The sequence below is a fragment of the Siphateles boraxobius genome, unplaced genomic scaffold (assembly GCF_051911475.1).
Source record: "Siphateles boraxobius isolate OS27281-9 unplaced genomic scaffold, OSU_SipBor_1 66, whole genome shotgun sequence".
NCBI lineage: Eukaryota > Metazoa > Chordata > Actinopteri > Cypriniformes > Leuciscidae > Siphateles > Siphateles boraxobius.
The window spans coordinates 8,286,518-8,302,354 of NW_027509193.1; the positions used below are offsets into that span (position 1 = coordinate 8,286,518).

Here is a 15,837-nt window from a genome sequence, read left to right on the forward strand (position 1 = left end):
CTGCTCTGTCCAGTACGCGCTCTCCGCGCCTATGTAGACAGAACGCAGTGTTTCAGGACCTCAGACCAGCTCTTTGTCTGTTATGGTGGGAAGCTGAAGGGAAAGGCTCTCTCCAAGCAAAGGTTGTCTCACTGGATAGTGGACACCATTGCCTTGGCTTACCAGCAGCAAGGTCGACCGTGCCCCCTTGGTGTGACTGCCCACTCCACCCGGAGTGTGGCGTCCTCTTGGGCTCTAGCGCATGGCGCCTCGCTAACAGACATCTGCAGAGCTGCAGGCTGGGCGACACCTAACACATTCGCCAGATTCTATAATCTCCGAGTGGAGCCTGTGTCCTCTCGTGTACTCGCTTCAACCAGCTAGTACCGGACCCGCTCAGGTGTCTTCGCTTGCTCGCCATTCCACTCCACGGACTGGATACGTGCGATATTTTTCTCAGGTGAGCTTCTCCGAAAGCCCTGAGCTCCTCCAGCACTCCTGACGTCGGCGCCAGTGTCTATTGCCTGTGCGTCGGCTAGGTGCCTCCCGTGTGCATGGTCCCTCCTCTGAGCGACCCCCACATGTGTATTTCCACTGTAAGCCTCTCTGAGCGTGTGTCTTTCCCTTGGCAAGCCACCTTGCCACCCCTGGGGTTGAAATATTCCACCTGCGGCTGGACACCCCAGTGTTTCCCATATGCTTCCTTCGGGTCATATGTGTATTCTCTAAGTCCCCCCCCTCCGGGCTGGCATTAATTGCATACTTCCCCTAGCTTGGGATATGCTTCCCAGTGTACCTTGGTATTCCTGTGTTATATGGAGTCCTTTGTCCAGGCTGACAGGGATCTCGATTTACGCAGGGCACTGGAAGACAGCTGAGAAGGTGGCGTGATTAGACTGGTAACCCCATTCGTCGTCATCCGACGTAACTCGGAGTGACAACGAAAGGGAACGTCTACGGTTACGTATGTAACCCTCGTTCCCTGAGTAGGGAACGGAGACGTTACGTCTGCCTGCCACTTTCCGCTGTACCGCGGGGATCGCCTGAGCTCAGTCTTGGCTCCTCAGCGAAGAAACATATCTGCTTGCTGCCGGCTTCCTCCTTTTATACCCACGAGGTGGGGCGGAGTTACGCCATGCAAATTCCGCAGACCCATGGCATTTCTTTGCCATTGGCTCGTTTTGTAATACTCGAAGTTGATAGGCTTTCTAAGCGAAACCCCATTCGTCGTCATCCGACGTAACGTCTCCGTTCCCTACTCAGGGAACGAGGGTTACATACGTAACCGTAGACGTTTTTCCTCCCACCTCATATTATTTCCATCACAAAAGTTTTCTGAGCGAACACAAAAGCATTGAATTTTTTCTCCCATGTCCGTACATTTCATATCATGCAAATATGAATATAAATGGTACAGAGCTTTAACCTGTGTAAACAGCTAAGAAGGAATATTGTTTTATTTACAATAAGATCATGTATTTGCAGTGCTTATAATCCCAGGTTGCTGACACACACACACACACACACACACACACACACACACACACACACACACACACACACACACACACACACACACACACACACACACACACACACACACACACACACACACACACACACACACACACACACACACACACACACAGCGTTTTGGGACTGTACTTGGCAGCTGTCAGGTTCATTAGAATTCAAGAGAGGTATAAAAATAAAGGGAACCATTTTTTAGAAGAAGAATGACAAGAGAGAACAATTGACTGCATTCATGTGTAGATAACAGCAGAAAGACAGACACAGACGAGGACGGCTGACATTTGGGTGACTTTTTCTGTTTGCTGAACTGTGAGTGTTTGCATGTGTGTTTGATATGTCTGTGTCAATTTCAATAGGTGATCAATATCAGTTCATGCATCAAAATATCCACAAAAACATCCACAGGGACAAAACTTGTCCCGTGCAAGTTTTATTACCTCTGGGTTTGCAGTGGCGCTCATGAATAGTCTGACCACGTACGTATTTTTAAGGTGTTTCTCAGCTGGGCAACTTGAAAAGACAAAAGAAAAAGTCAAATTGTGATTGTGTCTCCATGTAAAGAAGGACAAAATAAATAGAAAATAGAATTAGATTACGACACACACACACACACACACACACACACACACACACACACACACACACACACACACACACACACACACACACACACACACACACACACACACACACACACACACACACAATCTCTATTTTGCTGCTAGCCACATCTGAGGCTCTTTGTAGTGTGTCAGGCACATCACAGCCAAATATTTCCCCTACGTACTGTGATATCGCTAATGGCTAATGCACCAGAAACACACACAGGCACACATATTTCCACACATACAAACATACACATACAGTCTTTCCCACTGGAGCAGCATTAGCCCTGCGGCTAACCGGGCCACTAAGAACCATCTGCCTCACCAGCTCAAAGTTTGAACTAACTGATTCACAATGCATGATGAGTTTTTTTTTTTTAAACCTCTTTGCTGAAACATATTTTGATATTATTTGGTGCTCCAAACTTCAGTGAATTAGTGGTTTCACAATGTCAGGCTAACCAAGCTAAACCTAAAAAAAAATAGCAGACCAAATTAGCTGGTTGAATCAAGCTTAAATGACCAAGTTAAATGACCAGATGCAACCATATTGTTGCATAATAATGTAAAAAGAATGTTTTGGCCAATTTCAAGCCTCGTTTTTGCATGGCTGCACTAGTCAAGCTGGTACAATAAGCGGCTTAAGCTGGTGCCAGTAACATATCTACTACTGAATCAAGGTCATTACTGGCAAAAATTCTTACTGGCGGAATGTTTTGCCAAAAGACTAAAAAGATGCATCATGATGATAACTTAATTATTACATTTATCAATGAAAACAATCAAATCGAATTTGGAATTGAGCCGGTTGAGATGAACGCCTGCATTTATTTGTTAGCTGGTTAATTTGCTGAACTGCAAGCAAATGCACTGGTGAAGTCGAACCCTAACATGCCAGTCAGAATGCATAATTCTGTTGTATATGTTTTAATGTTTAACCCTATGGTGGAGAAGACACACTCATTCTCCTTCCAGTTAAAAGAGGCCGAACACCTCTTTTGTAAAATCAATCAGAAGTCGGTCTGTTACATTTTGACATTCTCATAAAAAAAGTATTTTTGTCTAATAAAAGTGCATCCCATTCAAAGTAGAGTGAGTTGGACTAAAATAATTATTTGGCAATTTATATTTATCATAATGATATTATTTATTTACTTTTTTGCCAAACTGAGACAAAAAAAAAGTGTAACTGAAATGTAAGATGGTCCAAAAAGGTCTGAATGTTTTTTCCCCCCATTATGGCAGTGACTATATGGATCAGGAGGGAATCTAGTTTAGGCCTATATGAGTTCTTCTCCAAAAGCCCCCAAACGAGTCTTTAAGTGAGTTTAGAAGCCAGTTGGGGGCACTTAAGACTGATTTGGGACGCCTGCAGTTAGTCTTTCCACCTGTGATTACCACCGCAGCACTTAATAAGAAATTTGCTGAAAAGTAACAGTTTAATTAAAGACCCCATGTTTCTGTAATGAAAAGGGAACATGCTGAGAGAACAACAGCAAGATTGGAAATGGCTCACATAATTTCACCTAATACACACTCACGCAGTCCTATCCAATCCAGCATATGTAAGGCCAATCAGAAATTCATTCATCACACACAGTAACAACCCTGAAAGTTAAGACCATCAGCGTGGTTAACCGTAGGCCGTAGGTGATACAGATTGAGCCATTTAAAATATTGAATTGCTGAACAGAAAAGCAGGGGTAAACGGAGATATTCTATGTGAACAGAGCATCTGGGAGCAGATGAATGGAGATGTGTGTAGATGTTTCTCAGATTCCATGTTTACATGCTCTGTGCATGAGAACATGACATAGGAAACATTGTCCTGAGAGCAACGGTGAAAGTAAGACCCGAACACGAGCTCTGAGGTGCATTTAAAGATCATGTAGCCACATTCCTACAAACTTGATCCACCAGAGATCAATCCGAGTGTTTAGTTTCGGTTTAGCACAGTGCAGATTTAAGATCAATATAATTGGCTTGTCAGTTCAATTATCATGTCAGGTTTTGTTTTATATACATTCTATTTACATATTTCTACCTAAATTTCCCAATTGACATCTGCATTCAATTTTACACCAAGAACAAACTGAGCCCTCTGATTACTGTGAAAAATGACTTGACTGCCTCTGTTCTGGCTCACAGCCCAATTTTTATAATTAACAATCAGTTAAATAGAAAATACATTTTAGTTGACCACTTTGGTAGTTGAAAGAGAATTTTTTAAACTGACATTAATGTTTAATTACTTTAGTTGGTTAGGGAAAAAAATAGTTTGTGAAATGTCTCATAAGTATGTGGAACCGATTAAATAAAACCACTGTTGCTTTAGGACTTAAAGAATCTGTCTGCAAATTTGAGTTGGGGAATCAATTTAAATTGTATTATTTTAATTTAGCTTCAGCCAATCAGAATATTATCTCATGTTTAAACTGCAAAAAGCCATATTCTCAAAAGATTATTTTTGTCTTATTTTCCTGTTAAAATATCTAAAAATCATAAATTTACTTGAGAAGCAACACTAAATAAAATATTAAGATTTTTTTGTCAGATTTTCTTTTAATCTTAAATACGTGTATTTTGTCTTACAGCACTGGCAGATTTCATGTTTTAATCATAAATAAGTTTAAACAAGTAGAAAAAAATGCCAGTTTGTCTTACTGCTAGTGCAGTAAGACTAAATACACTTATATTTAAGATACAATCTATGAAAACAGGTCTTATATCAAAGTTTTCACTTTCAAAAAGTAAATGTATCTTATCTTTTAGGATTTCTATATATATTTACCAGGAAATGTATATGTGTATGTATATGTGTATGTATATGTGTATGTATATGTGTATGTATATGTGTATGTATATGTGTATGTATATATGTATGTATGTATATATGTATGTATATATGTATGTATATATATGTATATATATATGTATATATACATGCATACATGCATACATGCATACATACACACATATATATATATATATATATATAGACATTTCCTGGTAAATATATATAGAAATCCTAAAAGATAAGATACATTTACTTTTTGAAAGTGAATATATATAAAAGCTAAAAACCTATAAAGTGTCATATACAGATATTAGGAGTAATATTTAGTGGTGGTGTTGCTACCAAGCAAAACAACAACAACAACAACAACAACAACAACAACAACAACAACAACAACAACATACACAACACCAACAACAACAACAAAGGTCTGGATTCTTTATATTATTATAATATTATAGATTTTGTTTAATTACACTAAGTGTAAACTATTAACTAAAACTATATAAACTATTAAAAAGTTTGGGGTCGGTATAGATCACCAAGGCTCACCAAGGCTGCATTTGTTAGATAATAAATACAGTAAAACAAGTATTATTGTAAAATATTATTATAATTTAAAATAATTGTTTTCTATTTGAATATATTTTGTTATTTATTCCTGTGATGTCAAAGCTGAATTTTCAGCATCATTACTCCAGTCTTCAGTGACACATGATCCTTCAGAAATCATTCTATGAGGATTTGCTGCTCAAGAAACATTTCAATGTATCTCGTATCAATGTTGCAAATAGTTGTGCAGCTTAATATTTTTTGTGGAAACCATGATACCTTTTTTTAATGCTTCTTTGATGATTTCCTAGTGTTAAAAAAAAATAGTAGAAATCTTTAAAAGTCTTTACAGTTTTGTTGAATTAAACAACTAATTTATTAATTTTTTTATTAAAAAAAAGGAAAAGAAAATCTTACTGTCCCCAAACTTTTAACATTAGTGTCCCTAACCGTTTTCCTATGCCTTACCTGCACAGTCACCTGTTTGAATGTAAAATAAACCATAAGGACTGAATATTATACGCCTCACCAGAGGGGCAGGAAGTTTGCCGAAATTTGGGGACAGCCATTTTCCTGTGTGGCTTATACTGGCTTTGAGCTAACGGTAGCAGTGATTCACCGGGCAGCACATCAGTCGAGCATACAGCGGAGTGGAGTGCCTCATTCTCCTGGTCCTTATCATGAAACACACAGACCCTTCTCGTATTCCTCAGCCCAGCGTTCCTGGCAACTGTTGCTTTAGAAATGTCCCACGGTTCCATCCTGCCCTTAATGTTGAGACAATGATGTCACAAGGGAAATAACGGAACCTTGAAGAGCAGCCGACCAGAAGTATTTTCAATTGCACTGGAATCAGGTCACGCTCGCACTTCCGGCGCACCTACACAATTTTAATGCAACCACTGAAGCACTTGCCAGTAGGGACGGCTGAATTGAGAGTGTTGGTTGTTAGTTAAGTGTTAGTGAGATGTTATGGCAGCACTGAGAGTTCAAAGATGGCTCAGTGGACGATCAATGAAGGTTACGGTCACTAATGCTCCAAGTGAGGGATTTGGTTGGATTCTGAAAGTGCAAACAGGAGTTAGTGAATAAAGGGACGGGTGAGATTCAAGGACAGGCAGTGATTGAAACATTCTTTGAAAGCATAAAGGCAGAAAGACTGAAATGGTATGTGAATAAAAGAAAGAATTGAACTGAAATATAGTATAGCCTGACTACTGTCTCAGTGAGCCTACATGTGAATAAATGGAAATGCACAAAAAGAGGGTAGATTCATAAGAAGCAGTATATCAAATATTAAAGTCTAATATAAAAATAAACCAGTAGATGGTGTGAGGTGACACTCAATTGTGTTTTTCATGTTAGATTTCTTATACTATTGGAATGAAAACCCTGCCCAATGGCAATTATACTATTGGGCAGGGATAATGGACATCCAGCCGTTTGTTATAGCAAAGTAAACCCCAACAGGGTGATAAGTAAAATTATTGATTTGAGTTGAAATATTTTACTAGATAATTAAATGTTTCCTCAAACAGTTCTTGGCAAGCAGCTTGGAGCCTAGGAATGAACAAGTTCAAACTATGTAATAATGTGAGCTATGTAATCAAATGGAATATGGGTCATTAAAATAAACTTAATTTTGAAAAAAAAAACACTTTGAATTAGAAATCTTTATATTAATTTTTTTTTTTTTTTTAAATGAATGCAATACACAGTGAATGACAATCGACTGTGGTCTCCCAGAGCTTAGGTTACATTATTGGCAGTTTAGTGTTAGATTAATTTACACAAAAACAAAAGATAACACGTATGCCTTAATCTCCGAAAAAATTATTTTGTCTTACATTTCATAATGAACTTAGACAAGCTCAGTGCTGAGTCATTTTCAGTCAGTTATCTTTCGTGAATTGGAATGTGTGCAAAATATTGTGGGTGATTGAAGGACATGAAGGATACACTTGATGCATCCTTCAAAATGAGCAGAATGAAAGGCATGAAACAAAGGCTGCCTTCCAAGGATCCTTTAAATTGAGACGGCCTTCAGCGGCGCTGGATGATGTGGCAGCCTAGATATGCAGCTTTACTAGGACGCACCCTTCCATTCTACCAGGGTGGACAACCCCCGATCAATTTGCTAAGTCCTTTTCAAGCGGCTATATGTAGAGTTCAGAAACCCGACATCGGTGGCCGTTAAGTGAATTACAGCCAGCAACTTAACACTTGTGCTTGCACTCATGCACATGTAACGTACAAGAGATTCATTTTCACTCATTGCGAAATTCTTTTTAGCTTTTTACTTAGAAGTAAAAAAAAGTTGAAAATACCTTTACAGCGATATACCGTTAACAAACATCCAGACACCGTCCACGCTGCTGAGAGTGACATTTAGGCCTCGTTTACACTGCAGGTCTTGATGCCCAATTCTGATTTGTTGCCTATATCCGATTTTTTTGACCGTTCGTTTACACGTTCTTTCAATTGTGACCCATATCCGATTCATGTGTTTGCACTTGAAATACTATCTAAAACCTCCCGCATGCTTAAAGGGGGTTCTTGCACAGATGGACGAACGCAAAATATGCTTGATGCTAGCTTTGCGATATATGCGAAGTTCGCCAAACATCACCATGATTTTGAGGAGGATGACAAAAAGGGCCATCATTGCAGCCTGCACATGTGCTTCAGTTATTGTGTGCGAGAGAGATCTCAGGAATGGTGGGAGCATACAACTCGATCTCATGAAAGTCTAATAGTATCTATACCAATAATTTTATTTTTCGTGCCATTTATAGCCCAAAATATTTTTTGCGTGCATGATAAGCATTGTAAACCCCTTGGGTAGGATTAGAGGTGGGGAGTGCTTGCGTATTACATGCCATAAAGTGCATATCATATGTACGCGAAAACTGTGTATCATATGCACGCAAAAACTATTTTTGGCCTGAAACCGATCTCGAAATATCTGAATGCATGCGCTTTTTTTCCTGTTTACACTGTCATAGAACACATCCGATCTGTGTCACATATGAGCAAAAATCGGAATTGGGTCACATTTCACTGAGAGTGTAAACGAGGCCTTAGACGAAATGTGCTGAATGCTTTTCTCTCAATAACAAAATAAACACACAACAAAAATGACAGCGGTGAATAAACAGCAGTTAAGAAAGCATCTGATCATAGCGATTTATGTAGATATGTTTGCATTAGCTCTGCAATTCACAAGCATCATGTTGACAGATGAGGTCATTTAAATTACACTGTTATGGTAGTTGGCAATGTGAGACTATAGTTTGAATAAATCCATTTACTTTGCATGAAACAGTGACATTACAGAACAGAATAGCTCTGCCGGCATTATCCTGAACATTGTTAAAGCATTTGTTTCTTGTGTCACATTTTTCCGTCCCCAAGTCCTTAACATAAAAATCAGTCTACCTAGCAGACAACCTATAAGTTGAGAAAAGTCTTGTCTCTTAAGTTTACCAGCTGTTCCTTCACACATTGGCAATAAAAAAGTGATTTGTTCATGAACATCAGCCGGTCCTGACCTCCCTGGGGCCCTAAGCAAAATTCTGTCAAGGGGCCCTCCTACCTGACCCATGAGCCATGTAAACCATTTGCCATTGCCACACAGTCACACCTGACACCCCAGTACTCCCACTACAATCCTCCCTCCTTTAACTAGTACTCAGTGTTGTGCCTGAACGCGTTCATTGAACGATAGTTCATGAAGTCGTTCATAATTTGGGCGAACGTGAACTGAAGGTACTGTATTACTGCCTGATGAACGTGTGAACGTGTTCATTCTGGTGTCTGAATGCACGCTCTCTCAGTTTAACTTCTTTCAATAGGGTGCCAGATTTCTATAGAGTCTTCCAGGCGAAAACCCGGATAAAACACACGTAAATAGGCCTTAATATGTAGGGAAAAAAACACCCAATCTGGCAACACAAGCCACCAGTGTCGCACCGGCGTGATTTTTTTCCCCAAACCACTTCAGCGGAAATCCCGCCCTGCAGCCGATTTCATTGGTTTAGGTTACAGTGACGGGTAGGTTTAGGGATCAGTGTTTGGTGTAGGCAATCAGTACAGTGATTGACATGACCAATGAAAACTTTAGAATCGGCTGCAGGGCGGGATTTCCGCTGAAGTGGTTTGGGAAAAAAAATCACGCGTCGCACCGAGGCCGCCGCATGCGTCATCAAAACAAAAAGCAGCATGTAGTCGACAAAGCAGCGAGGAGGCATCGTATCGTATGATCAGTTTTAAGACAAGGTCGGTGAGGATGGGAAAAATCTTACATTTCTGTGCAAACTTTGCCCGCCAATGGGTTCTGGCAATAATTAAAAAAAAATAGCTCGCAGCAACATATGGAAAAAAAGAACTATGAACTAGTTCCTTTTTTGGAACCGTGAACTTAGTTCAAAATTGTGAAGTATGAACTATGAACTGAACTAGTTCATTTTAAAATTTGTGAACTGAACTTTGAACTAGTTCATGTAGAAAGTGAACTTTCCCAACACTGCTAGTAGGCTACTAATGAAAATGTAATTCCTGATATAAGAAATAGACATTGTTACTAGAAAAAGTACATTCTTAATATCAAGAATTGTACAAATCTAATTATTGATATCAAAACTGCATTCTGTGAATGAATAAAAGCTAAAATGGCTTTCCATAGCATGTCACTGTGTTTTAAACTATAAAAGCAATACTTGATACTTGATGGTTATTATTTACTGAGGGATGTGCATCCATATTGACCAGTAGGCTATGTCCAGCCAATCAACATTTTAAATGCAATATTGCCTATAAATCAATAGTCAATGTCAATACATTGCTTTCCATCTTGCTTTATTGCAGAGTTAATGAGGAGTCCCATCACACCCATATTGTACTGGTCCCCACAGATGTTTTCCTGGAAAGTGCGCGTTTCATTTTGTCCACGCTCATGTTAACGCGCAACGTAGTTATCTTTTCCGAGCTGCAGTTTATAAACAATCACCGTTGCCTTTTGTCGTTTATCAAATGTAATAAATAGTTGTATTTCACTCTCACTTTTTTTTTGTCAAGCACAAAGTCAAAGAACACAGCCCTGGAAGTGGCTGGCATTAGCAAGCAAGACACAGAAAGACTAAAAGATGCATTGCCCAGCTGGGTTAGAGACAGACCGACTACAGAGAGATGTACATCAACTTAACTTTACTGTTCTTTCCTGACATCAGTCTTGGAGAGGAGAGAACACATGTCTACCTGATTGCTGTTCCCGAAATTCAATCACATGGTGTTTTTTTCCCTCTTTCTTTTCGTGACCAGAAGTATAGTGGCACTTAATTTTCTCACCGATGTTGTAAACTTTGATTGACGCGCTTTGCCACGAGGGGGAGGCGGGGCCTTGAGTAATTGGCAGGGCCCTACGCAACATGCGAAGTGTGCGTATAGGGCTGATCGGCTCTGATGAACATTCTTACATATAGCCCCTTTAAAAAGTTACAGACCAATCTAACTTTAGCAACTGTTGCATTCTGCCATTTTTCTAGACAAGCGTTTGCTCTTTTTTATGAAGGATCTGTATGTTTGGGTTTAATTTTTTTTTTGCAAATGATTAATTTACAGTGTTTCATGTACATTAACATATTGATTTAAGTCATTGCAGTGTTAAAAGTGAATGTGTTGCAGAAATGTTAGCAACAGTTCTGTTCACTTACACTAATGTGCAGGGCTTTTGAAGACAGCAAGAGTGACAAGAGTAAAACTGTTGGCTAAGTTACAGAAAATCGTGAAAAACTGATGCTAATTATCTGGGAAACATTCTCTAACAGCCGTCAAGTTGTCAAGTTGTGAATTTGTTGTAACATTAAAACAGGAGATCAAGAGTTACTCTGGGCTCAAAGTGATATTCGGAGCTCCAGTGGTTTCGTTGAACGAAACATTCGTAAGATGTTGTAGCAGAATCATGTGAACAATTCCAGGATATGTTTTTTTTTTCATTGGTTGTTGCGTTAAAACTTACCCAGATACAATAGTGCTATTTTCTGATTGGCTATTGTGTAGCCAATTTCTTTTTTTTTTATTGGCTGATAAGTGGTAGGCTCGACTAAGAACTCCAGGGGAGACACGCTTGATTCGTGCTGGTTCCATAGTGAGAGCGGCGCGCCAGAGAAATTTTGGGCGCTGCGGCTGCGGCATATTAAATATATTATAAATAGTTTTTCTACGTGAGAAATAAAATGTGTAGCAGGAGTGCGTTACAAAAGACCGAAATGAGTGACTGTCACGCTCAATGAGTGACACTTGAGAGCCCTGAATGTGATCAACTGAAATCTCCTATGAAAAAAAAAAAAACTGAAAGTTTTTTCTCATTTTAATTGACTGTGAGATGTATTTTCCTCAACTTCAGTTTGCAGTTTTTAATCACATTACGGCATCATTTCAACATGTATTTACAGAAAACGCATAATTCTTTCCTAAAATTAATCTAAAATGATCATCCCTCACATCGAGACACGTCTTGCCAGGTTTTTAAGACTTGAAGACAAATGACTTGAATAAGTGAGAAGTGACTTGGATCGAATGCAAAACTCTGGTGTGGGATCATGTCTGGTTTGTATCGCTCACCCTTGTTTGCCAAGTGCCCTACTGAGAAACTGATGCTGTACAAACCCGTCTCTTTTTAGGGCCCTGACAGAACTGCTGAAACAGCCAGGCGAGGCCGGGGGCGTGGACAGAGGAGGAGGTCACCACCCAATCGGATCTAATGGCATCTCTGGCAGGTCAATGCGCACCAACAACGGTAAGTCACAGCTCCAGACGTACAGCTACTGTAGATTTTCTGCTGGGCTCAATCACAGGGACTCACAGACAAGATGAACGTTAAATGAAATATAATGAATATCAAACATTCAATGCTGGGGTAAAAAGGGACCTTGACAGGTTGCTTGCATTTCTACTTCCGTCGCCTACTCTCAAGATTTGAGCCTTGCAGATTTTGGCACATGAATGTGAATTATCAATCATGTAAATTTTTAAATGTGTGTTAAAATACTCTCTATCTATCTAAAATTTTTATGAAAATTAAAAATATTAATAAATACTTTAATATTATATCAATAATGCTAAAATAACAATGCTGCAAACTGTGGTATGCAACTGAAATGTGCTATGGACACAAATTTTGCCTCACATTTGGCATCTTGATGAGGAGAGGTGTACTTTATGCAATCAGACTTATGTTTTTCACTTACTTACGAACGACTCATAAAGACTTAATCATAAAGACTTACAAAATGAGAGAACAGAGCCATACTTATCATAATATGATCAGAATATCATAGAACCTAAAGTTGGGCTCTTTTGACTTATACCAAAGTCATTTTAAGGCAAGTCATTTCACTCTGTGGCCATCTTTGAAATAGGCGACTATTTCAGTCATGCAAGTGCAGCTCTTATCTCTTTGAATGGGGAAACATCAAATTATCCAAAGCTGTAATCCAAGCTCACGATTAAATTTCATATTTGAATCAATCACCAGTGAAATTTCAGTGAGTTTCTAAACGCTCAAATCATGAAAAAACAAACAAAAAAACCTTCCTTTTTTAGGCTGGACCTGCCAATCCACATGTGCAGTCATATGCATTAGTCTCACAACACTGACTGTTTCTGTAGCAGCTGGATTTTCTGCAGTGATAAAAAATAAATTTTCCAATTGGCGATTGGCTCTTTTATTTAGACTTATTCCGCAATATTGGGCGTTGCAATTTCTCCCACTCATAGTAATACGAGTGCACTGTCTTTGTATATCTAAAGTCTTTGCTTATACTAATAAAAAACAACCTAGCATTTCCCCCAGAACTCCTGTGGTGATCATTTTTATCTTTGAAATTTGTTGGGACACACGACAGCTTAAATAAATCCCCAAATTGTTGCAAAAAAAAAAAAAAAAATGTTGCAAATGTAGCTATGTCATCATTTCACATCATTCTTGCACAATCACAATCCATTAAATTATTCTCAGATACACATTGGCCGATGAATAGATGAAACCTCAGCAAAAACACTGAGGCTTTAAAGGGTATCACCTTTTGACCCAGTGAGGGTAATGAACTTGAAAGAGGGAGTAATTAAATTTGCGGATATGAGAGATCCCACTGCTGCTCACTCTCAGCCTTGGAAGAGGAAGTGGCTTAACGAAGCAACTGTGCTAATTAAGGCATAATTAAGAAACTTCAGCCAAGGCATGCCGATCAAGAACACACTGTCCTTCTGTCTGAGAATTAGGGACCCATTTATCTCTCTATCTCACACACGCACTTCATCACAGGTGTGATTATTTCTTGGGAGTGTGAGAATTTCCACTGTGTCAGTGTTTCTACTCATACTTCTTTTATCTTCTTCCTTTTCTAAATCCATCTCTTCATTCAGTGTTTAATTAAGTGCTCATTAAGCCAGCTTGATCAGACAAAGGGTCACAAGGGTCTAAGAACGATCCATCTGCGCGCGCACACACACACACACACACACACACACACACACACACACACACACACACACACACACACACACACACACACACACACACACACACACACACACACACACACACACACACACACACACACACACACACACACACACACACACACAAAACCATAGAGTCGTGACAGGTAAACTCATGTCGACACAGGGAGTCTGGAAGGATGGATGGATGGATGGATGGATGGAAATTAGAGAAGGAGAAATGCAGTGATGAAGATGGAGTAGAATGATGAGCTCCTAGAAATGTGGTTCTCAAATAGATACGTGAAGATATCCAAGATTGTCTGCTTAAAAATAGACCTATAAACAGAATCAAATAATTATAATCGACAAAGAGCACCAGCATCAAATTAATATCTTGATTGATATAATCATAACAATGCATTGAATAATTATGTTGAAATTATTGTGTGATAAAGTTTCATTTAGGTTAATTAGCTTAAAATAGGAATCTAGTGACGAATGTTAAAGTGTGCAATTATTTTCAGGGAAACGCACGGCTAAAGTAGTTCCAGGCAGGTCTAACGCATTACAGTTCCATATCACTTCGCCAGATGATTTCAAAAGGTCTTTACAGACTACAACAGCAAATGAACCAAAACCCACAACGACACTGACCAAGCAAACAATTATAGTAAACAATAGGATTAAAAAAACGACAAATTGTTCCCATCTTTTTTTTTGCCACAAAATTACGTTTTACTGTGTACGGAAAGCACATACTCTCTTTCTCAAAGAGCGTTTTAAAGACAAAAAACTGACAAATGTCTTAAAATACACCATCTGAACAATATCTTGAGGTGTGGTAACAGTAGTATAAGTGGAATAATTGACTCCACCCGTTGAATTATTGAACAAAAAAAAGCTCACCCAAGGTGTAATGGCCACCTGCAAAATGAACTGTACTTTTTTAGACCAAACTGCAGGTAATTCTTCAGGTAGTTGGTGGTTTCCCCCAGTTTTTGAGTTGAAACTGGTCCGCAATCTCTGTGGAACGAGTCCACCACCTGAAAAAGTTTGAGAACCACTTTCCTTGAGGGAAGAAAATGAGATTTGAAGAATCAAGAAAACCAATACAGTAAGGGAACCTGGCAGAGAAAAATAGAAGGAAAATGAGACAGTTTGAATGAATAAATAGAGAGAGAGAGAGAGAGAGAGAGAGAGAGAGAGAGAGAGAGAGAGAGAGAGAGAGAGAGAGAGAGAGATGGGAGGGGAAGGAAAAAGACCTGAGGGGAGGAATAAAGAGAATGAGACAAGAGGAAAGATGAATGAGTGTGGGAGAGGAATGGTGTGGGTGTGATAGGCTGTCGAATGAAATGAGAATTAGAGTGATATTTAGAAAGGAGAATGAGAACTGAATGAAAGAACTTTCATCATCCTTCCATCCCAGCTCATCAACTCTTTGAAATCCTGGGGATCATGACCTTCTGCAAAAGCGTATGCTTTTTTCAATAAGTATCATAATGATTGTGTTAGTTCCAATTATGATTGTTGTTAGTGATGTTTGCGATTGGCAAATTGTGGAATCACAATTTAATAATATCTAAGGTTAGTATAAACACAATGCATTAAACTCTAGCTCAACCCACAGTGTTCGTGCTCGTGCAGTGGACATGAATAATATCATGCAGCTTGTTGAGTAGATGTGTATTACAGTAGAGGTGAAAACATCCCTTAGAATTACATTAAAGGAGTGCTTGATCCATATCTAGAGATTTAGGTCAAATCTTTTAACATGGCCCAGTAAGCAATCACCCACACATACACCAGCATCATGGTAGGAAGTTTTGCAAGGGGCAAGAACATTTTCATGAGAAAAATGCATCCAAAGAA

At 39.1% G+C, this 15,837-nt stretch overlaps 1 protein-coding gene and 1 long non-coding RNA gene across 2 annotated transcripts in view; both read left to right on the forward strand.

The window, feature by feature from the left end:
• LOC143721541 (uncharacterized) overlaps nucleotides 1-15,837 on the forward strand; it is a 323,157-nt gene that overhangs the window by 28,961 nt on the left and 278,359 nt on the right. The gene's annotated exons all lie outside the window — the stretch shown is intronic.
• LOC143721535 (protein shisa-9) overlaps nucleotides 1-15,837 on the forward strand; it is a 96,720-nt gene that overhangs the window by 27,939 nt on the left and 52,944 nt on the right. The window contains exon 3 of the mRNA XM_077212032.1: nucleotides 12,147-12,262. Coding sequence (XP_077068147.1) covers nucleotides 12,147-12,262 — 116 coding nt within the window. The remainder of the gene's footprint in view (nucleotides 1-12,146; nucleotides 12,263-15,837) is intronic.